The 22963-nt window shown below is 35.5% G+C and overlaps 1 protein-coding gene across 3 annotated transcripts in view; it reads right to left on the reverse strand.

Annotated features, from left to right (window-relative positions):
- The window catches only part of LOC128876311 (serine/threonine-protein kinase 25), a 250957-nt gene that overhangs the window by 30296 nt on the left and 197698 nt on the right, over positions 1-22963 (reverse strand). For all 3 annotated transcript variants that reach the window (XM_054122566.1, XM_054122565.1, XM_054122564.1), the window contains one exon: positions 16297-16521. In XM_054122566.1, the coding sequence (XP_053978541.1) occupies positions 16297-16521 (225 nt within the window). The remainder of the gene's footprint in view (positions 1-16296; positions 16522-22963) is intronic.

The raw sequence follows: 22963 nt of genomic DNA on the forward strand, positions 1-22963 counted from the left end.
TCCTACATATTTTTAGAGTAGAATTTGCGTAAATTAAAGTTTATTATTTTTAATGTTACCCTCTTATGAATTTCTTTTCTTATTAATTTTATTTTAAATTGCTTGCTGTACGAATACTTCTTACACTGACTGTATATCAGAATCCACATCGTTCATCTCTTTCTGAAACAGGCGCAATAAATCGGCGTTTACGTTATGGCAAACATTATGAATAATCAAACAGTACGTCGATCGATTACTGTCACGAAAGTAGACCATTTACCGCCCCAAAGAGAACTCTTATCTATGTATGCAGCAACGCTGCTCGAAACCCGAAGGGATGATATTCTTTTGTCGCAGGAAGAGGAGTGACGAAAATTACTTGAAAGGCCTGGTGTTTTTTTCGCAGGGTGGGTTCTCTGTTTTTCTCTATGGACGCGTGACATTCGAGCGAAGGAATTCGTTGTAAAAAGAGCAAGCCACGCCAGACCTGGCTAAGTGAAATCCAAGAAAAGCGTCGTAATGCCTTCCTCCGCGGCTCTCACGTTCGCCGACCCACCCCCGCCGCCATTCACCCCCGTTTCGGCTCTCGAAGCGAGCGCGAAACACGAAGAGAGAAAGAAGTGTCTGGCGGATAGGGGAATGATTTAGCAACCCCCTGGTTGCGTCTGCAGAAGTGGCCTGGTTGAAAACCGGGTTGAATGAACCCTCGCGAGTCCGACCACCTACGTCGACAGGGATCTACATGAGAATAAACGCAGCCGGCCCCGCTGCGTTGCGCCTTCTGACCGTAGGACGATGATAAATGGTGTCATTTTATGGGCAAACGTACACGTTCACCCTGCACCACGAACGCGGAGCCGCTAGTGACTGGACACCGTCAGTTTGCCATGTGAAAATTATACCCCATAAAGTGTCGGACGCTTGTCAACCCGCGCGCGTCCCTCGTCGAGAGGTCTTCGAGGATTTCTTCTCGAAGACGTTCTCGTCTATAGTCTTCGGTCTCGCAGTTCCTTTCGTTTGATTTAGGGCCACGTTTCCTTGGCTACGTTTCCTTGTATTCGAGCTGGAACTGTTAAACGAATAGGTGCGTGAATTATTCTCGGTATCTCTGAATAGTCTCTTGGCGAGGATTCAGCGTTAGTCGAAGAGTAACTTGTTTCGTTTCTTTTGGCTTTAGATTTTTTCGTACGGTGTCCATGGATCCCTAGGGGGTGGGTTTTTGCATTCTGTTTTATTAGTTCTTGTGGACTGCCTTAGCGGAAGAAATCTGTGGGAATGTGAAATTTAAAGACGTTTATCTTAGACTATTTGAGATCATGGATTAAAATGGCATTTGGTTGAAAAATGAATATTACAATAAGAGTTGTGGAGAGGTTTATATTAATAGTTACCAAAAAGTCTCTTTGCGAGTGATTTTTGTTGCCCTCAGGGGTTGTAGCTATGTTTAATTGTCGCTAAAGTACCGGTTTAGCAATCTCGAGCTATAGGAGGGGTAGCAGGTCCCTACAGACATGAGAGTTAATCCTTTGCACTCGGATGTCTCTTCTGAGGGGACATAGTAAGCCCAGGCAAACTTTATTAGAGAATAAATTTATGGTGGCGTGGAATTTGTAAAAGTGTACGATTCCTTAAAGGTTTCCAAGGCTTGAAGGCTTGAAGGTCGTGTAATAGTTAATTTTATGCAACTAAATGGTATATTACCAAAGCAGAGTGCTTCTTCAAATTGAATATTTGACACTTTGAAAATATAAAATTGAAGTATTTCGTAGTTTAAAATATGAACAATTTGAACGACAACATACTGTGTTAGAAATAAACAAAAATTCAAGTTAATATATTTATATATGCCCTCTAAAAAATATCAGCTCATAGGCGATGATGAGACAAAACTTTTTTATATTTACAATTTATTCGTAGGACGCTTAGTTTCGAAAATAAAAAATGAATAGTTACATATTCGTTGCAAAAATTGAATTTCGGGAAAAAGGTCTTCTTTTCATTTTTTATCACTGAAACTAAACGTCGTTTGAATAAACTATAAATACAGAAAAGTTTCGTCTTGTCATTCTCTATAAGGTGCTATTTTTTTTAAATTCGATTATTCGACTGTTATTTTTTTTTCTTTAAGACAACACCAACAGGATCATACCACTACGAGATCTCAGGAAAAAGGTATTTTAAGTTTTTAATTTTATTTTTTAAACTAAACGTCGTATGAATAAACTGTAAATATAAAAAAGTTCCGTCTTATCATTTCCTATAAGCTGATACTTTTTTAGAATTCACACTTGTACGCCTCTCAGAATTTCCAATAAAAATCGTCCCATGGTCAAAAGGTTAATTCGCCTAATTTTTATAAGGGAAACGAATAGAATTTAAATAGAAAACAGCAGGATCGAAATGGTTAATTCCTCTCACCGAGACTAGATTGTCTAGAAGTTAATCGTGAACCTAAACATTTTACAAAGAACCTGCTAATATTGTTACGATGTTGTATTATGTAGCTGGAAAATTAAATTGTAAATATTTTTCTATGTTTCTAACGACTATTTCCACGCGATAGTATATATAAAAGAACGCAGAAACTAAACGCACACGTACGTATATACCAAGTATCCCTCGACTGATTAAATCCGTAAAGGGTTAATTTCGGTTGTCAGCGAAATTCATGCTTTTCCCAAATCGATCCAGTTGCAATTCTGAAGTAACGGAACCAGCGTCCAGGCATCGAGTATCCTGCGGGGTTCCTGCTGGCGTCTTTCCTGCCCATTACGCTCGGTTCATTGTTTCTCGAACAAAGACGATTCTCCGACGGCGCGTACTTGTGGCCCGTTCAGACTGAAACGAGCATCTCGGGTTTTATGAACGAGTGAATCTAATTGGACGCTTATTACACGACCTACCGTTCGGCCTCCGATGCCGAACGGTCGACCTAACGGCGGAATTATGATCGTATCGTCCTTGCCTTTTTAATAATCGCCCCAGCTGCTGAAGAACGACGATTTTGCGACGTTACGTAAGCGTTCGAGGTCCGCGAATCAATTTAACCATTCAAATTTAATCGTCGACAAATTTGTCGTTCTGTATCGTAAGAAAAGGATATATAGAATACTTTTCAAAGGAAGATGAGTTCATTTTGATTTAAAGTGCTGGTGTAGAACCACGTTAAGTATTACGTGCAGCTAGGATTTGAGAAAACATTTTAATACTTGCATTTGCAGAGTTACCCGTTACTGTGATCGATTTTGTTTTCTCAAATTTGTGATTAGAAATTATCTTCACCATTATCTCTTTGTCTTCGATAGAAGTTGTGAATATAAAGCATTGCTACGTGAGATTCAAAGAAAATCGTTTACGTATCGCTAACAATATTACAAAAAAAGAATTCGGTTAGACGAAAAAGAAGTAATGCTTGAAACATATAAATATAGTATGGTAAAACAAAAGATCTCGGAAACAGAAGTAGGAGAGAAAATTTAATTGAAAAGCGATTCTGGTTATAAAATATGATATACAATTCTAGATATAAAAAGCTGTGAAGGCACTTTATAATTTAATAATTCAACTTGAACAAAACATCTTTAACAAATTTGTTTAGAATTGGATGTTATAGTATTGTTTTATTTTTATTATCACTTGCCAAGACAATTACCTCCCTTAACCAAGTCTAGACTTGTAATGATAAATTGTACAACAAAAACGACGTCTGAAACAATGAGCTTCAAGACATTTCTGCACTTTTTATTTTGTAGAGTTAACTAAATGTGCGAATAAACGAGTGACTTGAAGCTTTAATATAGATATAAATATAAATACGAAACTTTAACTGAACTCATTTTTATTCCCCATCAAATAATTGTAAAACGAAGTGGAATCATTTTTAGAATCCAATATCCAATACAATTCAATATCTTTACTTTATAATTCTAAAAAGGTTACCTCTGGCTTCGAAGAGAAACCTGGGAGTGAGTTATTTTATCACTTTAAAAATAGTACACGTCCCCTGTTAAAAGAGTACGCTTAGTAATTCCACCCACGAAGGCCAGAAAAATCATTTTCACGCTGGCAATGTATCCTGTGCTGACGGTCAGATTTTTTGGACCATGAACTTAATTTGTCAGATGATTGATTGCTCGCAATATTTTATTTCGAGCTAAGTTCCCGAAGAGTAACGTATGTAGGTTAGTGGGTTACGTATACCTGGATGGTTAACCCCTCATACCTTGGTGCAGTGTATACATTATTTCTTTTTAAATCGATATGATCGTAGGATTATCTAAAATAGAACGCATTTTTTGTTTGTTTGTTAAGCAGACATTAAATTGAAACGTCAGTATCCACTTCACGAGAAACATACTTTTCCAATCGAAGAAAATCCGACGATCTTACCGAAAGTGTACGGAATTACGTAATACAGAATACAAAAATTCATAAGTATGCTCCTTTGTTCGGCTCGTCCTAGGTAAGCTTTATAAGAAACCGGTTTAGGCTCAAAGAGACCGAAAAGAAGAGTTGGAAGCTCAAAACGAAGGATATGAAGAAAAAAAGGATTGCTATATGGTTCTGGAATCATTGATTAACCAGCAAGTAGTTTAAATCAATTCATTACTGCCTTCAACTTTCTGATTTTTCTGTTTCCTTTTCCAAACGCGTTTTTCTCGACTTTTTTTTTGAGTCTATGTATATACTAGCTCAAAAACCTCTAAATCAATCTTCCTCAAAATTGATGGTTCCTTTATGTAATTAGGCTCTACATGAATCTAAATTTGAAATAATATCATCGTTTAAAGTATTTTTTTATTACAAAAGAAGTTACGAAGAAGTGACAAGAAATCACGTTCTTTTGTTTAAACACCTCTAAAAATGCAATTTGCAATTTTTTAGAGGGTATGTCGGGTTCATATAGAAGAAAGACATGCCACTAAAGTAAATTTGAGAGTCTATTGGTTTCAGATGAAAACTGTGGCCTTCAGAATGTACACAAACAACAACTTTTCATGGTGACCACGCATTAGTGACAGTTGATATTTTCTGAGGAAATACCAAAAAGAAACAATATTTATTTGAACATATGTATATAGTGTTCTCAATGTTTCGATAAGTTATACGTATTCCTTTCTTGAGAAGAAAATTCATATATCTAGAAAAATGTAGTCCTAAACCTATTTTAAATTGCTTTCTTTCGAGCCAAAAAATTGATTTGCTTTTACAGAACCTTATAGTGCAATCTATGTATAATACAATCCTTGAAAAACAATTGTACAAAATTGTACAAAATTTCAAATAAAAATTCATGAAATTGCCGAAGTTACAGAGCTCGAAGTGTCGATCTGTTTTCGAGAGGTCCCGTACATTTCCTTCAAGAAATACACTCGAAACTTTAAGCGACCAGATAGCCTAGGATGCATAGTTCTCGGCGACAGGTAGCATATTTGGCAGAATCCAGTTCTCGAGGAGTATCCCCGATTTATCAGCATTTAATTCCACGGTCCACCCGAGTCGGAGAGATGGCCTATGAGGTCTCGAATATCGTAAAAGCGAAGATTAATTCCGTCGCGTCGTTCATCACTGCCACCGGCACGCCTGCCGTTTCGCGAAATACAGGAACAAAAGGACACGCGATAGAGAAGCAAAATCGACCATTAATCACTCATTCGTTCGCTGTTCTTTTTGTTTCCTCCGCATCGCGCGCCTACCCGCGTTTTGCCATTCGTCGATACGACAGACGGAAAATCGCGCAATGTTTGCCCCGGGAGCTTTTTCGTAGCGTTTGTTTCATCTCACGGCCTGTACACGACCACTGCGAACGGAAATAACTGCGTTTACACCGCAAACGTCAGCTGAAATCGTCAAATTCGACTTAAGCGAGTCAACACGAATTTGTTGAAAATTTGTAATAGCATTTTCAATGCATCTTTCAATTTTGATAAAAGAATTGAATCCATTTTTAATGAACTTATAATATCGTTTCTTAGTACAATGATATTTTCATATTTTGTACCCTCTAAAAAGTGGGTATACACATATTTTCGGTTTGATACAATCTTTAATTATGTCTATACTATACAAACTAGTACTACGTAAATAACAAATAATTTTAGTAGCAGAGTATATAGATCATTTCTATGCAATAAACCTGGACGGTTCACACTCAAAAATTGATTTCCGTGATACGTGGACAATAATTCATGAAATTAATATATTATACAATTTATGCACTGAATAAAGTAATTATTAGATGGAAGTTGTGCTCCTTGCATTTCTCTAATATTCGTGCATCGAAAATGTCGGTTGGCAATGGGTTAATCTATTTCGAATATAAAACAAGGCTGAAGGGAACAATTACGCTCCAATGGCGGGGAGGCGAGGAGGGCCCCAAAGAGAACTCGATTGTTGATTCGACTGTTTGTAATTACTCGCGGGAAAAAGGAACGGGGAAAGCATTAAATAATGGCTCTCGGAGAAGACGAGAATAACGTCGAACAGCATTCACGAGCTGGACCAACACACGCCTGCCTAGGGAACAATAATAATCCATCTTTGAGGAGGGGGCGAGGAAAGGGGGATTGCGGAGGAAAAAGCGACGCGAAGGCAACGAGAAGAGAATCACGAAAGACCCTTCGCCATCCACGATAAGTTGGTGTATTCCCGATATTTTGCAAGCAATTTTCGATAAAATGTTACTCAAAGATAATCCAAGCAGTTTTAAATGAAGAAAAAATTGATTGACAATGGTTAATTATTTACAAAAATGAATAAATTCTATAGTCGATTTTGATTCTTCGATTATAGAGTACTACAATATTATTTTAGATACTACCTTTAGGTAAGGTAAAAGAGAAAGTGGAAGGCGCAAGAAAAAGCGACTCGAAGGCAACGAGAAGAAAATTACGACGAAACGCCCCTCATCATCCATGATGCATCCGGATTGAGAAACGCTAAGGAGTGTCGCCGAAGTACGATGACTGTTATTGCTCGCCACGACCTACCTACGTCGAAACGTGTCTCCGGCGCGCGTTTTTTTCGCGCGTCGAGTAAAATACAAACTCGAGGCATTCTCATTTGCTATTTCGAAACCAGACGCTAAACGACGCTCGCTCTCGTCAAGACTACGCGTCGCGGGAGAGCAAATCTTGACCACGATTGCGGACGGGGAAGGAAACGAAATCAAGGTACGCTATTAACTTCTACACCAAACTAGTCTCGATGAGAAGAATTACCCCTCTTGCTGTTTTCTATTTAAATTCTATTCGTTTCTCTATTCAATATTAACCCTTTGTGCTCGAGGCATTTTTCTACAGAATCATATCCAGTCCATTTTTATAATAAATTTCTGTGAAACCAAAAACTCTACTTCGAAGAAAAACATCTACGAACGTTCATGACTCGATGTATTATTATTTCAATTAATAATTAGTTGTGTTCTGATGTAAGTGAATTTGAAATTGTACGTTCACAAAGTCACTTTTAAATTACATATGTCGCCCAAAAGGCGACACCCGAGCGCAAAGGGGTAAGTCCATTAATCTTTTGACCGCGGGACGATTTTTGCTGGAAATTCTGAGAGCCGTACAAGCGTGAATTCTAAAGAAAGTATCAGCTTATAGGGAATGATAAGACGGAACTTTTTTATATTTACAGTTTATTTATACGACGTTTAGTTTAAAAAATTAAAATTAAAAACTTAAAATACCTTTTTCCTGAGATCTTGTAGTGGTATGACCCGGTTGCTGCTGTTTTAAAGAAAATACAACAGTCGAACAATCGAATTAAACAAAAATATCACCTTATAGAGAATAACAAAACGAAACTTTTCTGTATTTACAGTTTATTCATACGACGTTTAGTTTCAGAGATAAAAAAAATGAAAAGAAGACCTTTTGCCTGAAATTCAATTTTCGCAACGAATGTGTAACTATTCATTTTTTATTTTCGAAACTAAGCATCCTATGAATAAACTGTAAATATAAAAAAGTTTCGTTTCATTATCGCCCATGAGCTGATATTTTTTAGAAATTGATTTAACGAATATAAACATTTCTCTGAGCCCATACGACGTTTCGTTCCAAAAATAAAAATTAAAAACTTAAAAGATCATTTCGCTGAGATCTTGTAGTGGTTTAATCCTGTTGCTGTTGTTTTAAGGAAAGCAAATAGCAGTCGAACGATCGAATTTAAAACTACATCGATTCGATACCACGCGTTATGCTGTACAGAGTGGACCCAGGTTTAGAGCTCCATCGAGATCTCCTCGGATCGGACTGCATCGACGTTTATTAATCGCTCACCGTGACGGGAAGATCTATAAAATCGCGCGTCAGCGTATTCTGTAAAAAGCAACCACGACGAGAGGAAAGCAAGCGCCGGTAGCCGAGAGAACCGCGAAGGAGTGTCTCGATAGGCCGATAACTGTTGTTGACCGAGCCGATCGACTTAATAACAGTTCCCGGAGGCAGGAAGACCGAGCAGGGAAGAAGAGAGGCCTAGAGAAGAGCGGATACACCCGTTATGCGATGACATCAGGCGCGTAGACGTCTGCGTGGGCACCAGGTGCCTCTTCTTAATATTCTTCTATAGGTCAACGATTAACGCAGATGCGTCGTTAGGAACCTTCATTGTTCGTGGTGGAGACTCCATAAAATATCGCGTCTGTCCTCCAATCTGAGTTTCGTAACGGTTAGAATACCACGACTGCCTTACTATACACGTTCTTGGTTACCGTTCTTCGCCATTTTGTCACTATATTCTCTGGACTTTAAGTTTTGAAATAATTAATCATACCTGTTAATTATTAAAGTATATAATTTTGGCGTTTTTGAGTATTTAATGGGCTTCATTACTTTGCTTCGATTTTACTTCTTCTTATATGCAGAGTCTTTCGTTGAGAGGTTTTATTCTAAATTCTTAAAAAAATATCTATTTTTTTAATTTTAATATCTTTATTCTAACTCAGAGCAAACCTGTGACGCATGGAGAATCTTTTTCCGTCTTTCAAAGTATTTTTCGCCATTCACCACCTAATTCAATTATTAATTAAAATAATAGTAATTTATTACCAAATGTCTTAAGGGAATGATTTCTTTTAAAAATTGTCCTCTATGAATTTATGAAGCGTCGTATGCCTATTTTCTATTAAAATATTCTGATTACAGAACAGCTGATGTGCCTTCTATAGCTCATTTGTTAACCAAAGAGGGATGTAGGGATGTAGGAATGTCTTTCAGTGAGACTTGTGATTGTCATTGAACACTTTCAACAGTGCGAGCGCCACATAAGGCGCAGCAAATTCCTATGTAAATACATAGTTGCATATATGAATTATCTATTACGTCCGATGAATGTGGAAGATGCATTGCAACATAAAACTCAGAGGGGAAGTCACCTTGTACCCGAGAAAATCATAGCTATATTCAACAATTTTTTATCGAAAACAATCGACTTCCAGGAACATTTATTTACTGGCGATTATTGAACATGTATTGAATAATACAAAAATAACTTTTATTTGTATTTTTTTTATTAAAATAGCAATACTGTGAGGGGTGATTAGTAGACTGCGGATCTTTATGCAAAATAAAATCTTCGCGAACGTGACTACAAAAATTGAACCTAAATAGGAATTTATTTTATTCTGCAAATCGTTACTTTCACTCTTTTTTATATTCTTGCATGTTGTTTGCATTTTGTAATTCCTTGCACGTTCAAATTTCCTATAAATGCATAAAGATCCGTAGTCTAGTGATTAGATATATAAAAAAAATGGCTATCTTTATGAATTACAACATTTCAAAAATATTTCCAGAAAATGCTAAGTTGATCCGACTAAAGCTAACGAAGTTATTAATTTCAATATAAAATATGGCCACGTGTATATTCGATAACTGCGTTACTTTTTAAAAATGGAAATGCATATTGTTGATTATATAGATCGAATCCTTTCGCCATTCTACGTAAAAAAGTATTCGGGTAAAGTCGTAAATGATCAAACAATCTATATATTATAACAATCTTCTATAAAAGAATGCAACTCTCGGATGCGATTGCACTTATAAAATTCACCCCTTTAACATGTTCCTCTAAATGCACTGATAACGAAATTGTGTCTTGTCACACTTACTTGGCCCACCCTGTACATATATCAACCGAATACAGAAAAAAACATTCGCGAATAATTGGACCGTTTATTTTGAAAGTGGTGTAAGTCCATTTTCTCTTGTTTCGAGAAAATTAAAAGTTAACATATCTGTTAATTAAAAAATCTAGGCAAATTATACGAAGACTGGCTGTGTTTCTACTGTTTTATCAATGTGAAATTTGGTTATATAAATTCGTTTTAGGCGTATTTTACTAAACTGATGTATTCTTACGGGCTGCAAATGGACTTACACCACTTTCAAAATAAACGGTCCAATTTTTTGTTCAACCTCTCAAGTATCTGTCACCCCTTAAGTGATAAATAAAACGAATAGAAAAGGAGAAGGTAGACAGGGTGAAGTAGAGGAACGTTCTTAGGTATGAGATAGAAGAAGACGATGGAAAGTGGAATCGTAGGCGTGCGTGAGGAAATCTCCGGGAAGAGAGAGACCGGGTTAGTTTTTGTTCGCGGCTCTTTTCGCGGCGACGCGAAGAATAGGTATCGAGAACGGGATTGCGGAGGATGGAGGATCCCTTTTGTGCGCACGGCTGTGATTAATAGCGGCACAATAGCCGCGTGCCGTGGGATATAATCGTACGCAACGCACACGAACGGATCGGTTTATAATGCCGTTAATGCCGCGGCACCCTGCGATTCCGTAAAAATCAATATCGAAGACGCGCCTCGCTCTCGTGACACCGCGCTCGTAATCTTCTATGGGTACCTCGATGCCGAACAGGGCGATCCTGGATTATACGAGTTTACTGTTTCGCGTTGATAAACTGTGGAATATATGTGACGGGCACGCGTAATTCTCGGGCCGTAAACTGGCTTTGGAAATTTCTGCACGTACTTAGCGCGTCGAGCTCGCTCTGCCATGCGTGTACGTGAAATTGAGATTGAAATGGGGCTGGGGCCATGTGAATAATTTAGTATTTGAATGTTTCGTAGGTATTCGGATAGATGAGCGTTCGAACGTTATTGGACGAATATTACTAATCGAATATCGTTGATGGAATGATTAATCGCATTGTGTTTCGTGTTTTTTGATTCGCTATAAATGTAGGAATCATTACGTTGATACGTACAGTTAATTGACCATGGGAAGCAAATTGCGGTGAAACGCTTGAAACTTAAAATAAAAATTTTTTAATTTGGGATTGGAATATTATTGCTCGAATATTATTAATGGAATGATAAATCATATTGTATTTTATTTTCTTTGCTCCTCCATACCTATATAAATAATTGGGACAGTATTTACAGTTATTTCGCCTTGAGCATAATCATGGTGAAACAGATGAAATTTTGTATATTAATTCTATGCTTGAGTCATTTAATATGCATATTATTGATATTGGTTAATGAAATATTAAAATTGTATTTAATTTATTATTGATTCATGCTTCATATGCTTAATTTCATTTCATTATGAATATAATTTATTTTATTAAAATCCTCAGTATTTTATAAATGAGTATAATCCATAATTATGCAATTGATCCGCAATATCTATCAATCTTGTACCAATGTTATCGTCATATTTCAATGGAAAATCGAATATTACGAATAACTATTCTAGTAGTCATCTCCATGCCATAGTATGTAAAGTAACTTAAAAATTAACGTACTCGTATATTTCAGAATTCTTGAAGCGGTTAAATTATTCCTGATAAATGTGTAGCAAGTTTGTCATATACGCGTTCTTTTCCTTTGAAACTGACCAGGCATTGCGAATAACAGAAAGAATTTCATATTTTCATAATTTGTTAAAAATTCGAGTATATTAACAAACATTTTATAAACAATGAATGTGAGTGTCATCGATTATGTCTAGAATATATACAATGCAAACAAGTAGTATTTGTTTAATTTACACAATTAACATGGAAAAAGAAAATCGACATTCGATCAAAGTCTGATTATAATTAAAACGTCTTCGTCCCATTCTTTAACTGACTTCGAAAAGGAGGAGGTTACTTAATTCGACGTGTATATTTTTGTTTTCAACGATAATTTTGAGTATTACAAAAGTTCAAATACTACTTACAACGTTCCCAAACATACTGATGATTTTAATCATGCTTACGAAGCAATAACAAGATGTGCTCACGTTATAATCCATTCCATAAACAGTTTGTTGAACAGGTTTCTTTTTCCATGTTAATTATATAAATAATATGAACAATTGACAAGAGAAAAATATATAATATGTATAACTAAATGCATATTATATAAATATATTAATTCTACAAATACCACTTTTAAACATTGCATATCTATTCCAGAGATACTCGAGTACGTACACAAATTCAATATTTATACAAAATTACTTAACGTATTAAAGTTTCACGAAGTTAAGTCCGAAATTGTTTGGTACACGAATATACTTGTCACACTCACTGTACTCGGCGGCTGTTCATTAGATATCTTAATGATGAAAACTATGCGCGTAGCTACAGCGAATCGAAACGTTCGTTGCTATCCGCGATCAGGGGAGGAGGGATGCCAGCGTTAATTGCAAGACAAGGGGTAGAAACAAGCCCAGCGATTCTCCCTCATGGGAGTCGAGGGAACGAGGAAACGGATTACAGAGCAGAGCGCGGTGCTCCCTTCGTTTCCGGGTTCGGGAAGCGGAAAATTAAGATGATTACCTATGAAATGAAGCGGCGCCCGATATTAAGCCCCGCTGCGAATTTTCCCTAATGGCCGCGCGAAACGGTCATTAGCGATCGTTAGTTACCCATCCGGTTGTCCGCGATTCGATTGGAATACGGCCGCGGTAACGAATAATCGCAATCACGCCGATGAAATCTTGTAACTTGTAACCGCTCCGCAGCTAATCTCGATCCAGATTTCGATCTTTCGACATCGTTAACGTCGCTCGCCGGAATAGCAATCGCGCTAAACTAACGCAAGCATTCGTACAACGTACGTCGAGCCACGGAAGAATTCTACAGCGACTGCTAACTGTGAACTTACGTGATACGTTTCCCTACGAAGTCTTTGGAAAAAATGTAACGAAAGAATTATAGCGTGCTTGGGACTGTCAAGGATCTACGCACATCTATTCCTTTATTTATAAGATCGGTTCCTCAAATATTAGTAGATTGCGGATCTTTATGTATTTATAGGAAATTTGAATGTGCAAGAACCTACAAAATGGCAAGCAATATGCAAGAATATAAAAAAGATTGAAAATAAAGTTCATATGATAATATTGGCAGGATAAAATAAATTCCTATTTAGGTTCAATTTTTGTAGACACGTTCGCGAAGATTTTATTTTGCATAAAGATACCCAGTCTAAATATTAGCATAAATCGAAATCATGGCTTTTTGTACGGGAAACTGTGTAAACCGAGAAAATGCATATGATTTAGTAAGATATTTAATTAAATTCATTTATTTCAACGTAAAATAAGGTATAATATAAATAGAAAACAGAAATTATCATTCTTCGATGAACCATAGTCTCTAAACAAAAATCTCAAATTAGTTTATGCTTGTCTTCGGTAATTTTACCAACAATACCAACAAAAAAAGAAACAGAACATTCACTTTTTATAATAACACACAGAAGAAGTTATTGCACAGTAGAAGTTTATGCATTCATTGCAACTGGAAACATGGAAAAATGTATGAGATGTGCTTAAATTCAAATATGTATAAAATATCAACAACAAAATATATTCTACAACATTTGGAGGACAAACGTACTTTAATTTACGTTCTTGTTCCTCATTTGTATATATAAAAATATGAATTTGTATGAAAATTTGCAGTCCAATAATAATAAATGAACCTGTTTCACCAGTTTCACTATTTTCATTCTCCTCCTGTATGAGAAGTCTCAAAAGCTACTAAACCTCTTGTGCAGTAAAGTTGAGGAATCTTAAGCGAACGGTATCGACAAAGTCGAGCTGTTAGAAAGGTCGCTGGATCGCGCTGCCTTGCGTTTACCTAGGCCTACGTCCTCCAGAGGAACCTGGTGAACCATGACAAGTTGCTATCTGCGGGATTCTCGACACGCTTTCAATGTTGGTCGGGACAAGACGCGTTTAAACTTAGACGTTTTGTTGCATTGTTCAGCAGCTAGTTCTATTTGCGAGCTCATACAACGTTCAGATGCATGGAAGATCACCGAGAATCCTCGACTGCTTAGCTCAATACAGCTCGTGTGTATCTTGATTAGGACGGATTAATCATACAAAGTGGAGACTTCTTGAAGCATCAGATAGAAAATCAATATGCTATTTCTGAGATATAAAATATGTTCAACTTCATATTTTGTATCATTTATGTCGTCAAGATTGATTTTGATGAATTGAAGATATACATTTGAAGAATATAATAATGTTCATAAACATTATTTATATATAATAATTAGACTGCGGATCTTTATGCATTTATAGGAAATTTGAATATGCAAGAACCTACAAAATGCAAACAATATACAAGAATATAAAAAAGATTGAAAGTAAGGTTCGTGTTACAATATTTGCAAAATAAAATAAATTCCAATTTAGGTTCAATTTTTGTAGACACGTTCGCCAAGATTTTATTTTGCATAAAGGTCCGCAGTCTAGTAATGACCATCGTTTAGAAAAATTGCTACTTGCAGAAGTTTTCTCGAAAGCATGATTATTTGTAACCTGCACCGAAAGTTATTTACGAATAAAAACCAATACAATATTTATTATTTATTCCATGGTTAAAATCCCGTGTGCGGTTCTCGCAGTGAAATATTATAAGCACCTCGTTGAACACGATTTTATTTTAAAATACTTTCGACCAAGCACAGCGAACCGACCGCAGGAAGCGGAAGCGCCTATGCGACACCGTCGAGCCGGAAGCGACGGTTAACCGACCGTCAAGCCCTTCCCATTCTTCGCGTATGAAAAATGATGGGGGCGTATTGGCGGAGTGTCTCTTAATAATGGACCAAATGGGTTTCGTCGCGTTGCACCTCTGAAAATATTGTGGAAAACCGTCGGTTCGGAACGTCCGTCAATAAAAAGGCGTGGTTCATCGTGGATTTCTCGCCGACTGCAATTTTGCTTATGGTTCTACACGAACAAATCCAACCATGGTGATCGATTCCCTCGTTATTACGCACGCGACAAGCTGTCATTACGACCTGGATTACTCGAATTATTGCGTGTCTGCATGATCGAACAGTTCTTTTTATTTTCCTTCAAATGTCGCGTCGACCTCTGGTTATTAGCCACTGTATTTTATATGATTGTTTTTACTGTTAGATGTTGATCGAGGTATGTGCATTTTTAAGGAGCAGAATTTTTGTTTACGTTTTCTCGGGCACTTTTGTGATTCTAATATACAGCGAATTTAATTCGAATATTGACTAGGAAAATACTTTGGGTATTGATTAAGTATGTGGATACTTGTGATATCTGAAGAGTCTGATGTGGATTATAAATTAAGTTTGTAGGTCTATTAGAAGTTTTTACTTTTGAAATTTTGATCGGAATAAATTTCTAACAGGCGTGTAATGGCAATATTGAATAGTAGTATTCAAAGAATAGTATTTTAAAAATAATATTTAAATAGTAATATTAAAAAATAATATCGAAATAGCAATATTAAGAAACAATATTCGAATAGCAATGTACACAAAATAATATGAAGATAGTAATATTCTAAAAATAATATCGAAATAGCAATATTAAGAAACAATATCCGAATAATAATGTTCACAAAATAATATTAGAATAGTAATAATCAAGAAGTGATATTCTAAAAATAATATTCAAATAGTAATATTAAAAAACAGTATTCGAATAGGGGTATTTACAAAATAATATCGAAATAGTAATATTCTAAAAATAATATCGAAATAGCAAAATTAAAAAACAATATTCGAATAGTAGTGTTTGAAAACTCATATTAGCACAGTGCTATTCAGAAAATAATATTCCTATAATAACATTCGAAGACTGAAATATTCAAAGATTATTAGTAGTACTTGAACACCCATACATTATTCGACTAATAAATTACTCGAATAGTCCTAGTGGTTAACAACTTGTGTTTCTTGGTTCGAACGTATAATACGTACGCGTTGGAAGCAATTTATCGATACTTATCCAGACGCAGAGCTTTACGCGAACGTAAAATTTATGGTAATCGATGGTGAACGTTGAAAAAGAATGAACTTACCTTGAGATAGGACCCATAATACTTGGTGACGTATGGGCTGTCGCATTGGGACAGCACCATGATTTCCTGCTGTATATCTTCGATCTCATCCTCCGCCTCTTCGAGATCGATGATCTTGATGGCAACAACTTGCTGGGTCCTATTGTCGACGCCCTTGAACACCTCGCCGAAACTACCCTTCCCAATTCGTTCTTGTTTCGTGAATATCAGCTCGGGGTCCACCTTCTGCAACAACAACAGAAATTCGTGTCTTAGATTATGAATAATTCAAACGAATATTTTCTATTTCAAACAGATTTTTATATGATGTTTGAATGGTGTTATGTTACTTTGTATATAAATGTACAAAATTACAGAATAATTGTAATTTACCACAATTTCGACGAGATTTTTATAGACACTTTCAATGGTAATTATACTATTACACTATTCATAGATCTTGCTTGTCTTCAAGATTACGAATGTTGATTTATACTTTTGCAACTTGCAAATCTGTCTGTTAATGATATAAATATGTTGGATGTAGATAGTCATCTCGTTTATGTTAATCAGAATGAAGGTTCCACGTGTTTCAAATGAATGAATTTAGTTTTTCTTTTCTTTTTTGTAAGGAAAGACTAATAAAATTATCATTGTACTTATAAATGTACTCTTTGATCATATAATAATTAACAATAAGTTAAAAATTAACTTATTTAAAAATTGACAAATATACATTACGCTCGTCTTATCGGTTATCTCTGACAATTAATAATAACTTCAATAAAAATTAATTTAACACGAACCAAAATTATTATTTAGAGCTCTCTGTACCGAAAGATGATTGTGCTATCGTTCGTAAATAAATAAGGAACTTTTAGCAAAGTTGTTTCCCTTAATCATACGTCGGACATCGTCGGAGGGAAAGGGGGCGGTTTCATTGAAATTTTGCGGGTTGCGCGGGTTTTTGGCAAATTTCGCGGAGACCAGGGACCGCAATAGTGAAAGTTCCGACGGACTTTACGGAGGCCTGAGTTCGCGATTGCGGTAGTTTTAACAAATTTCGTAACGACTAACCGTATACCGCGTTTTGGCAAACTTCGTCGCGAAGACCCACGACGACTGCAGCGGCGAGGCTTTTAGCAAAGTAGACGATGCATTTTGCTGATAGCTGCCGTCGCGATATGATAGCATTTTTGGATTCTGCACGAAACACGTTTCGACTTTGCGTGTTTAATCTTTTTTCTCTCTTGGATATCCACTATGAGGAGACATCGTAAGTCTCGCAAATTTGTTTGATAATTACGCAAGATAAATTTACGAGAGTGTACATTTTTGAAAAATGTTTCCATCAAGTTTTCCATTCAAAAGACACGAAGAAGTAAATTTAAATGTAATATATAGACTGCGCAATTATTTATTTTATTCTGCAAATATTATATATATTTCTGCAAATATAACATGGACTTTACTTTCAATCTTTGTTATATTTTTGCATATTGTTTGCATTTTGTAGTTTCTTGCACATTCAAATTTCCTATAAATGTATAAAGATCCGCAGTCTAGTGATATATTGTGTGTATAAATTAATTCCGTGTATTTCTAAGGTAAACTTGCGATTTAATTATAAAGGAAAGGCGAGAAACTTTTAATTTTCCCTCGGCTACACATTCCGAGCGAGTACATGCTTGTAAAATCAAATGTCGAAGCAATCTGAGCCAGCATAATTAATGATTTTTTAATTAAAAACTACTATGGAAGGAAGTAAAAAAATACAAACTGTCTTTCTCATATTTACTAAAATATAAATTTAAGTTAAAATGCTTGAATAAAATTATGGAAAGTCCTATATAATTTCATTTACGCAAATTGTTCATTACATATAACGAGCCTAACGAAGCCACCCGATTCTGTTTTAGATCTGTATTATTTTTAAGCAAAGTTTCTTCAGCTGTTTTGAATTAATTTTTGTCAGGGTTAGAATTGGAATTCTTAGTCAGAGTTAGAATTCTTCGTCCAAGACACTCTGGCCAAGCCCTAACTCTATAAATGGGGACAGAAGTTTACCAAGTTTAGAGCGTACTCCTAATTTGTACAACGCCTACGAGCCTAATGTCGTTGCGTGTGGGCTTACGATGCGTCAATTGCCATTGAGAGCAGTACGACCGGACTGTTCCTTAGAGAAAGTTGGCTACCAAGTACGGATGAAACATTTTCCAGCTCCAGATATTGCCCCATGCAATTATTATTTATTTTTTCGTTACAGAATTTTCTTCATGGTAAAAGATATATGACACGATTAATAAATGACATAAAAATACTTTTGCGATGATATTTTATTAACAACCCACAACATTTTTTTGGAAAGATGGCATTATGCTGCTTTCGGAGAGAGGAAGGAAGGCAATACAGCAAAATGGATCGTATAAAACTCGGTAATGTAACAAAACGTAAAATATTGTGTATATATACAGGGTGTTCGTTGCAATGATCCGCGCGATTTTTCAAGAATTTTCGATTATTATACGAAAGCATGTTTGAAACAAAAAACAGTTTTCAGTCACCTACAAATTCCAACGTGAAAGATTTCTAAGTAAACATTTTTTTATAAAAATTTAAGATCACTTCATGTTTCTCAATTGAAAGGCACGTCAAGGTATAGCACAATGGTTATTAAACTCACTTTTTTACCAGCTACAATGTAACATAGCTAAAATCATACAGTGCCATGTAACTTTGACTTTTAATAGAAACGTTTGTTTGGAAATTTGTTTAATTGAAATTTGTAGCCGATTGAAAACTAATTAACTTAGTATAGTACGATTGTCATTGAATTAGTCTTTTTAACAGTTACAACGTAACATATTTAAAATCGTACAGTCCCATGTAACTCTGACTTTTAATAGAAAGTTTGTTTGGAAATTTTTTGAATTGTAATTTGCAATTGACTGAAAACTAATTAACTTTTGCTTCAAACATTTGCAAACCGTTACAATGAACACATATTACTTACTAATAAAACGAAAGAAACTTTTGAAACAGTTTTAAATTGTTTCCAAAAAATAAATAAATTGAAACAATAAATTGAGAAGTTAAAGGACGAAAGCACGAAATGAAATTGAAGTCCCATTCCGTTGTATTGTCATAAGAGGCAGTCTATATATCGATAAAATGCAAAACGTGCCGAGATGCGTCACCTGCTCAGGCAAATTCGAGTCGCCTCGGGATAAAACCGATCGACGCGTCATCCTCGAAAGGATCCAAGAGTCGCGACAAAATCTGCGACGATATCCGCAACAAAACTTTCTTCAACTGCGCGTCCTTCGGAGGTTAATAAATGCAGTTATGCCGGCCAGAAATGTAGTTCTCCTTGGCTCCTTTCTAAACGATGACACGTGACGTCACAACGGATAGCAAAGAAAAGTGTGTAATCGCGATCTATTGATTGATTACGCGAGTTTTCTTGATTAGGCTAGATGCAATTGCCAGCTGCCAGTCTTGCGACGATTGCGTAATCATAGTAACGATGCTGACAGCGATCTGCACTTCGAATGGAAACGCTATTGTTTCTCACGTTCTATCGTTCCTCATTGAAGGATATGAATGAAGTAAAATGAAATTGAATGGGATCGAATGAAACAAAAATATTATGGAAAGGAGATAGAATCGAAACAGGTTCGCTGCCATTGTTTAGTTGAAAAATTACCCACCACAACTCGGGACATTTTTAGACTAATTTTTGTCATGCAATGCTAATTAATTGTTTACAGGTAAAGTATATTTACCATGTAAGATGTATCGAATATTCCAAATAACAATAAGGACGTAGAATGGTTACCAAGAAAGAAAATTTTATAAGTTTCGTAGCCATTAAAGTATTTATTAAGTTAAATGTGATTAGGATTATAGTAGACTATTATAATAGTGTTTTTCATGCGATACATGCTCTCAATTGTTTGCAGATAAAATGTATTTAACATACAAGATGCATCGGATATTCTGAATAACAATAAGGAGGTGGAATGTCCACCAGGAAAAAGAATTCTATAGGTATCGTAGCTACCATTTATCAAGTTAAACGTGTTTGGCATTATAGTAACCAAAACAGCAATTTTGGAAGTTTAGGATAATAAGATGTGTAAAGAAACATCTACAGAAGAAACACAAAGAATTAAATAATATTTATAAAACTTAAAAAAAATTCATTCTGACTTCTATTTTCTCACGAAACTGAAACTCTTCCTCACTGGTCAACGTTTCTATTTTAATTAAACGATTGCAATCGTAGGCATTCTGCAAACCTTGACAATAATCATTACCAAGATAAGATAATGATGCTGAAGTATCGCTGGGAAAAATGTATTTCAGCCTCAGAAGATTATATCGAAAAATAAAAATATATACAAAAAGTTAGAGTAGTTCATTGAATTGTAAAATTAAGTGTATGTGAACATTATAAATAGTTTTAATATTAAAACTACTTACCAGACAAATAGACATAATGTTTAGTAACATTGCGACAGATCAGTGTATTTAAACTCAATTGTCTTCGGATTGTTCACATGTAGGAATTTCATATTGTATGCTAGGTTTAAATTAACATTTCCAACAACTAAAAAGTTTCAATTGTTACGCCAAAAATTTGTTACACCACCCTTGTACTGCAATACAAACATCAGCTTTAATTCATTATTCATTTCTAAGGGTTACGATACGACATGTCTCGATGCAGTTCCCAGTCAGACAAAGATCTCTTCGATGGTAAAATAATTAACCAACAATTAATAATTGCGATGTCAAAAGAAACTCCCGGTTCGTCGTACAAAACTCTAAAAGCACGGGAGTATTATCAATATGTCGCGAAAAAATCATCGTGGCGTTAAAACGCTTTAAAACGTCATCGTCAAAGGCACGAGGAATTTTGCAAAGCAGATTTTCCGCATTTTCATCGCGCGGCTTTCTCTCTGACCTACGCTCTCCTCTTTATTTACGATCTGCTCGCTTTCTGATACAAACCTTTTATCTACGCGTCACAAAAGCGCCAGATCTACGAGAACGCGAGAGGATTCTAAAAAAATTAAAAGGGGAACAAAATCGCGCTGACGTGCGTCTGTTTATCGTCGCTTTCATCTCTCGGACCGACAAAATTTCTTTCGCGTTTCACGTGACGTGGAATTCCGCGACAAATCCACGGAATTGAATGCCCATGTCCCTCCAGGGTATGTTATTTCAGGATTCTTATAATTCCAGGTCATACGTTGTCCGCCAGAGAAATCCACTTAAAACCACACGTCGTTAAATGAGATATTTATTATAAAAGTGCTGCGGAGTACATTCACGTTTGTTTCGCAATTGAACAAGTTTGGTCATTTCAAGCGACTAAAAATGTTGATTCAAAAATTAATTAATTTGGTTAGTGTGGTATGTGAATGGCAATAGTTGTAAAGTAGGATTATCAGTTATCGAAGAAATTTAGATATTATTTGAAGGAGAACGTGTTTCGTTGTCATATATGAAGTTGTTTCAGTTTAACCTTCTATAAGACAGTAAATCTTTCAGGTGACACGCTAATGTATCGACATTTTATCAAATAATTTTAATTCCTTCGCAATATAACGTATACGTCTTAATTATATAAAGTATGATGTAGTTGTATAATGTCTCCGATAATCAATAAGAATATTGATGACGGTAGGTAGTACCATCAAATGAAATATGATGAAATATCAAAGTGAATGCCTTGCAAATTATCTGCAGAAAAAAGTTCAGTCCACAGAGGGTCAAGATTGGATGACAGAAATGTAGTCAATATTATGCGAATTACCTTACCTTTTGAGAAAGTAACAAACAATTTTAAATCACAAGTTTATTTGAAGCGTAATAATAATTACTTTATTACGTGCAATTGGAGAGTTAAACTAATATTGTGAACCGTGAGAAATGTTTGCAATGTGTCAGAAATTAATTTTTAGTTATTTCAGCTAACAGATATAACGATATAGAAAAATTTCTCACGATTACTATGTTCGACGAATATTCTGAACTTATCCTGAACCGTGATTTTTATTAATATTTAATCGAAGACTGAATGTTACTATATGCATTGTAAATATTCAATTAATTCGGAGATGTACATATTTAATGCATTTTAAAGTTTCAGATTATTATACCAATGTTTTGAGAGAAAGTAATATTTCCGAACATGAAAAGTTGAGAATAAAATTTAAATTGTTGAAAATTCGAGATCGATATACATGTTTCGAGATTTTCCGAGATCGAGATCGTAGAAATCTCGTCTCGTTTCGTTTCGTGCGCATCACTAGTTCACTTATGCCGTCAATAATGATTTCGAAGAATTGGGATTGATTTGACGAGAATACTACTGAAAGGAGAGAAAGAATACACAGTAGCCTGGCCATGTCAAGATGAAAGTCTAAGGTGATTTCTGTCAATACTTCTTGAATAACAATAATAAATATTATGGCTGTGAACACGTAATATTTACTTTCAATATTCTTGTCCTAGTTCACCATTAACCTCATTCATAATGAATAAAACAAAACCATTTACCCTTTTTTTTTCAAGCCACTAGGGCGAACGCAATCGTGTTACAAATATCAAAGTTTTACACTAATATTTATTTCATATGTATTAAAATATATACGAACATTGGAACGAATTAAGCAGG

This window comes from Hylaeus volcanicus, chromosome 5 (assembly GCF_026283585.1).
Source record: "Hylaeus volcanicus isolate JK05 chromosome 5, UHH_iyHylVolc1.0_haploid, whole genome shotgun sequence".
Lineage (NCBI taxonomy): Eukaryota > Metazoa > Arthropoda > Insecta > Hymenoptera > Colletidae > Hylaeus > Hylaeus volcanicus.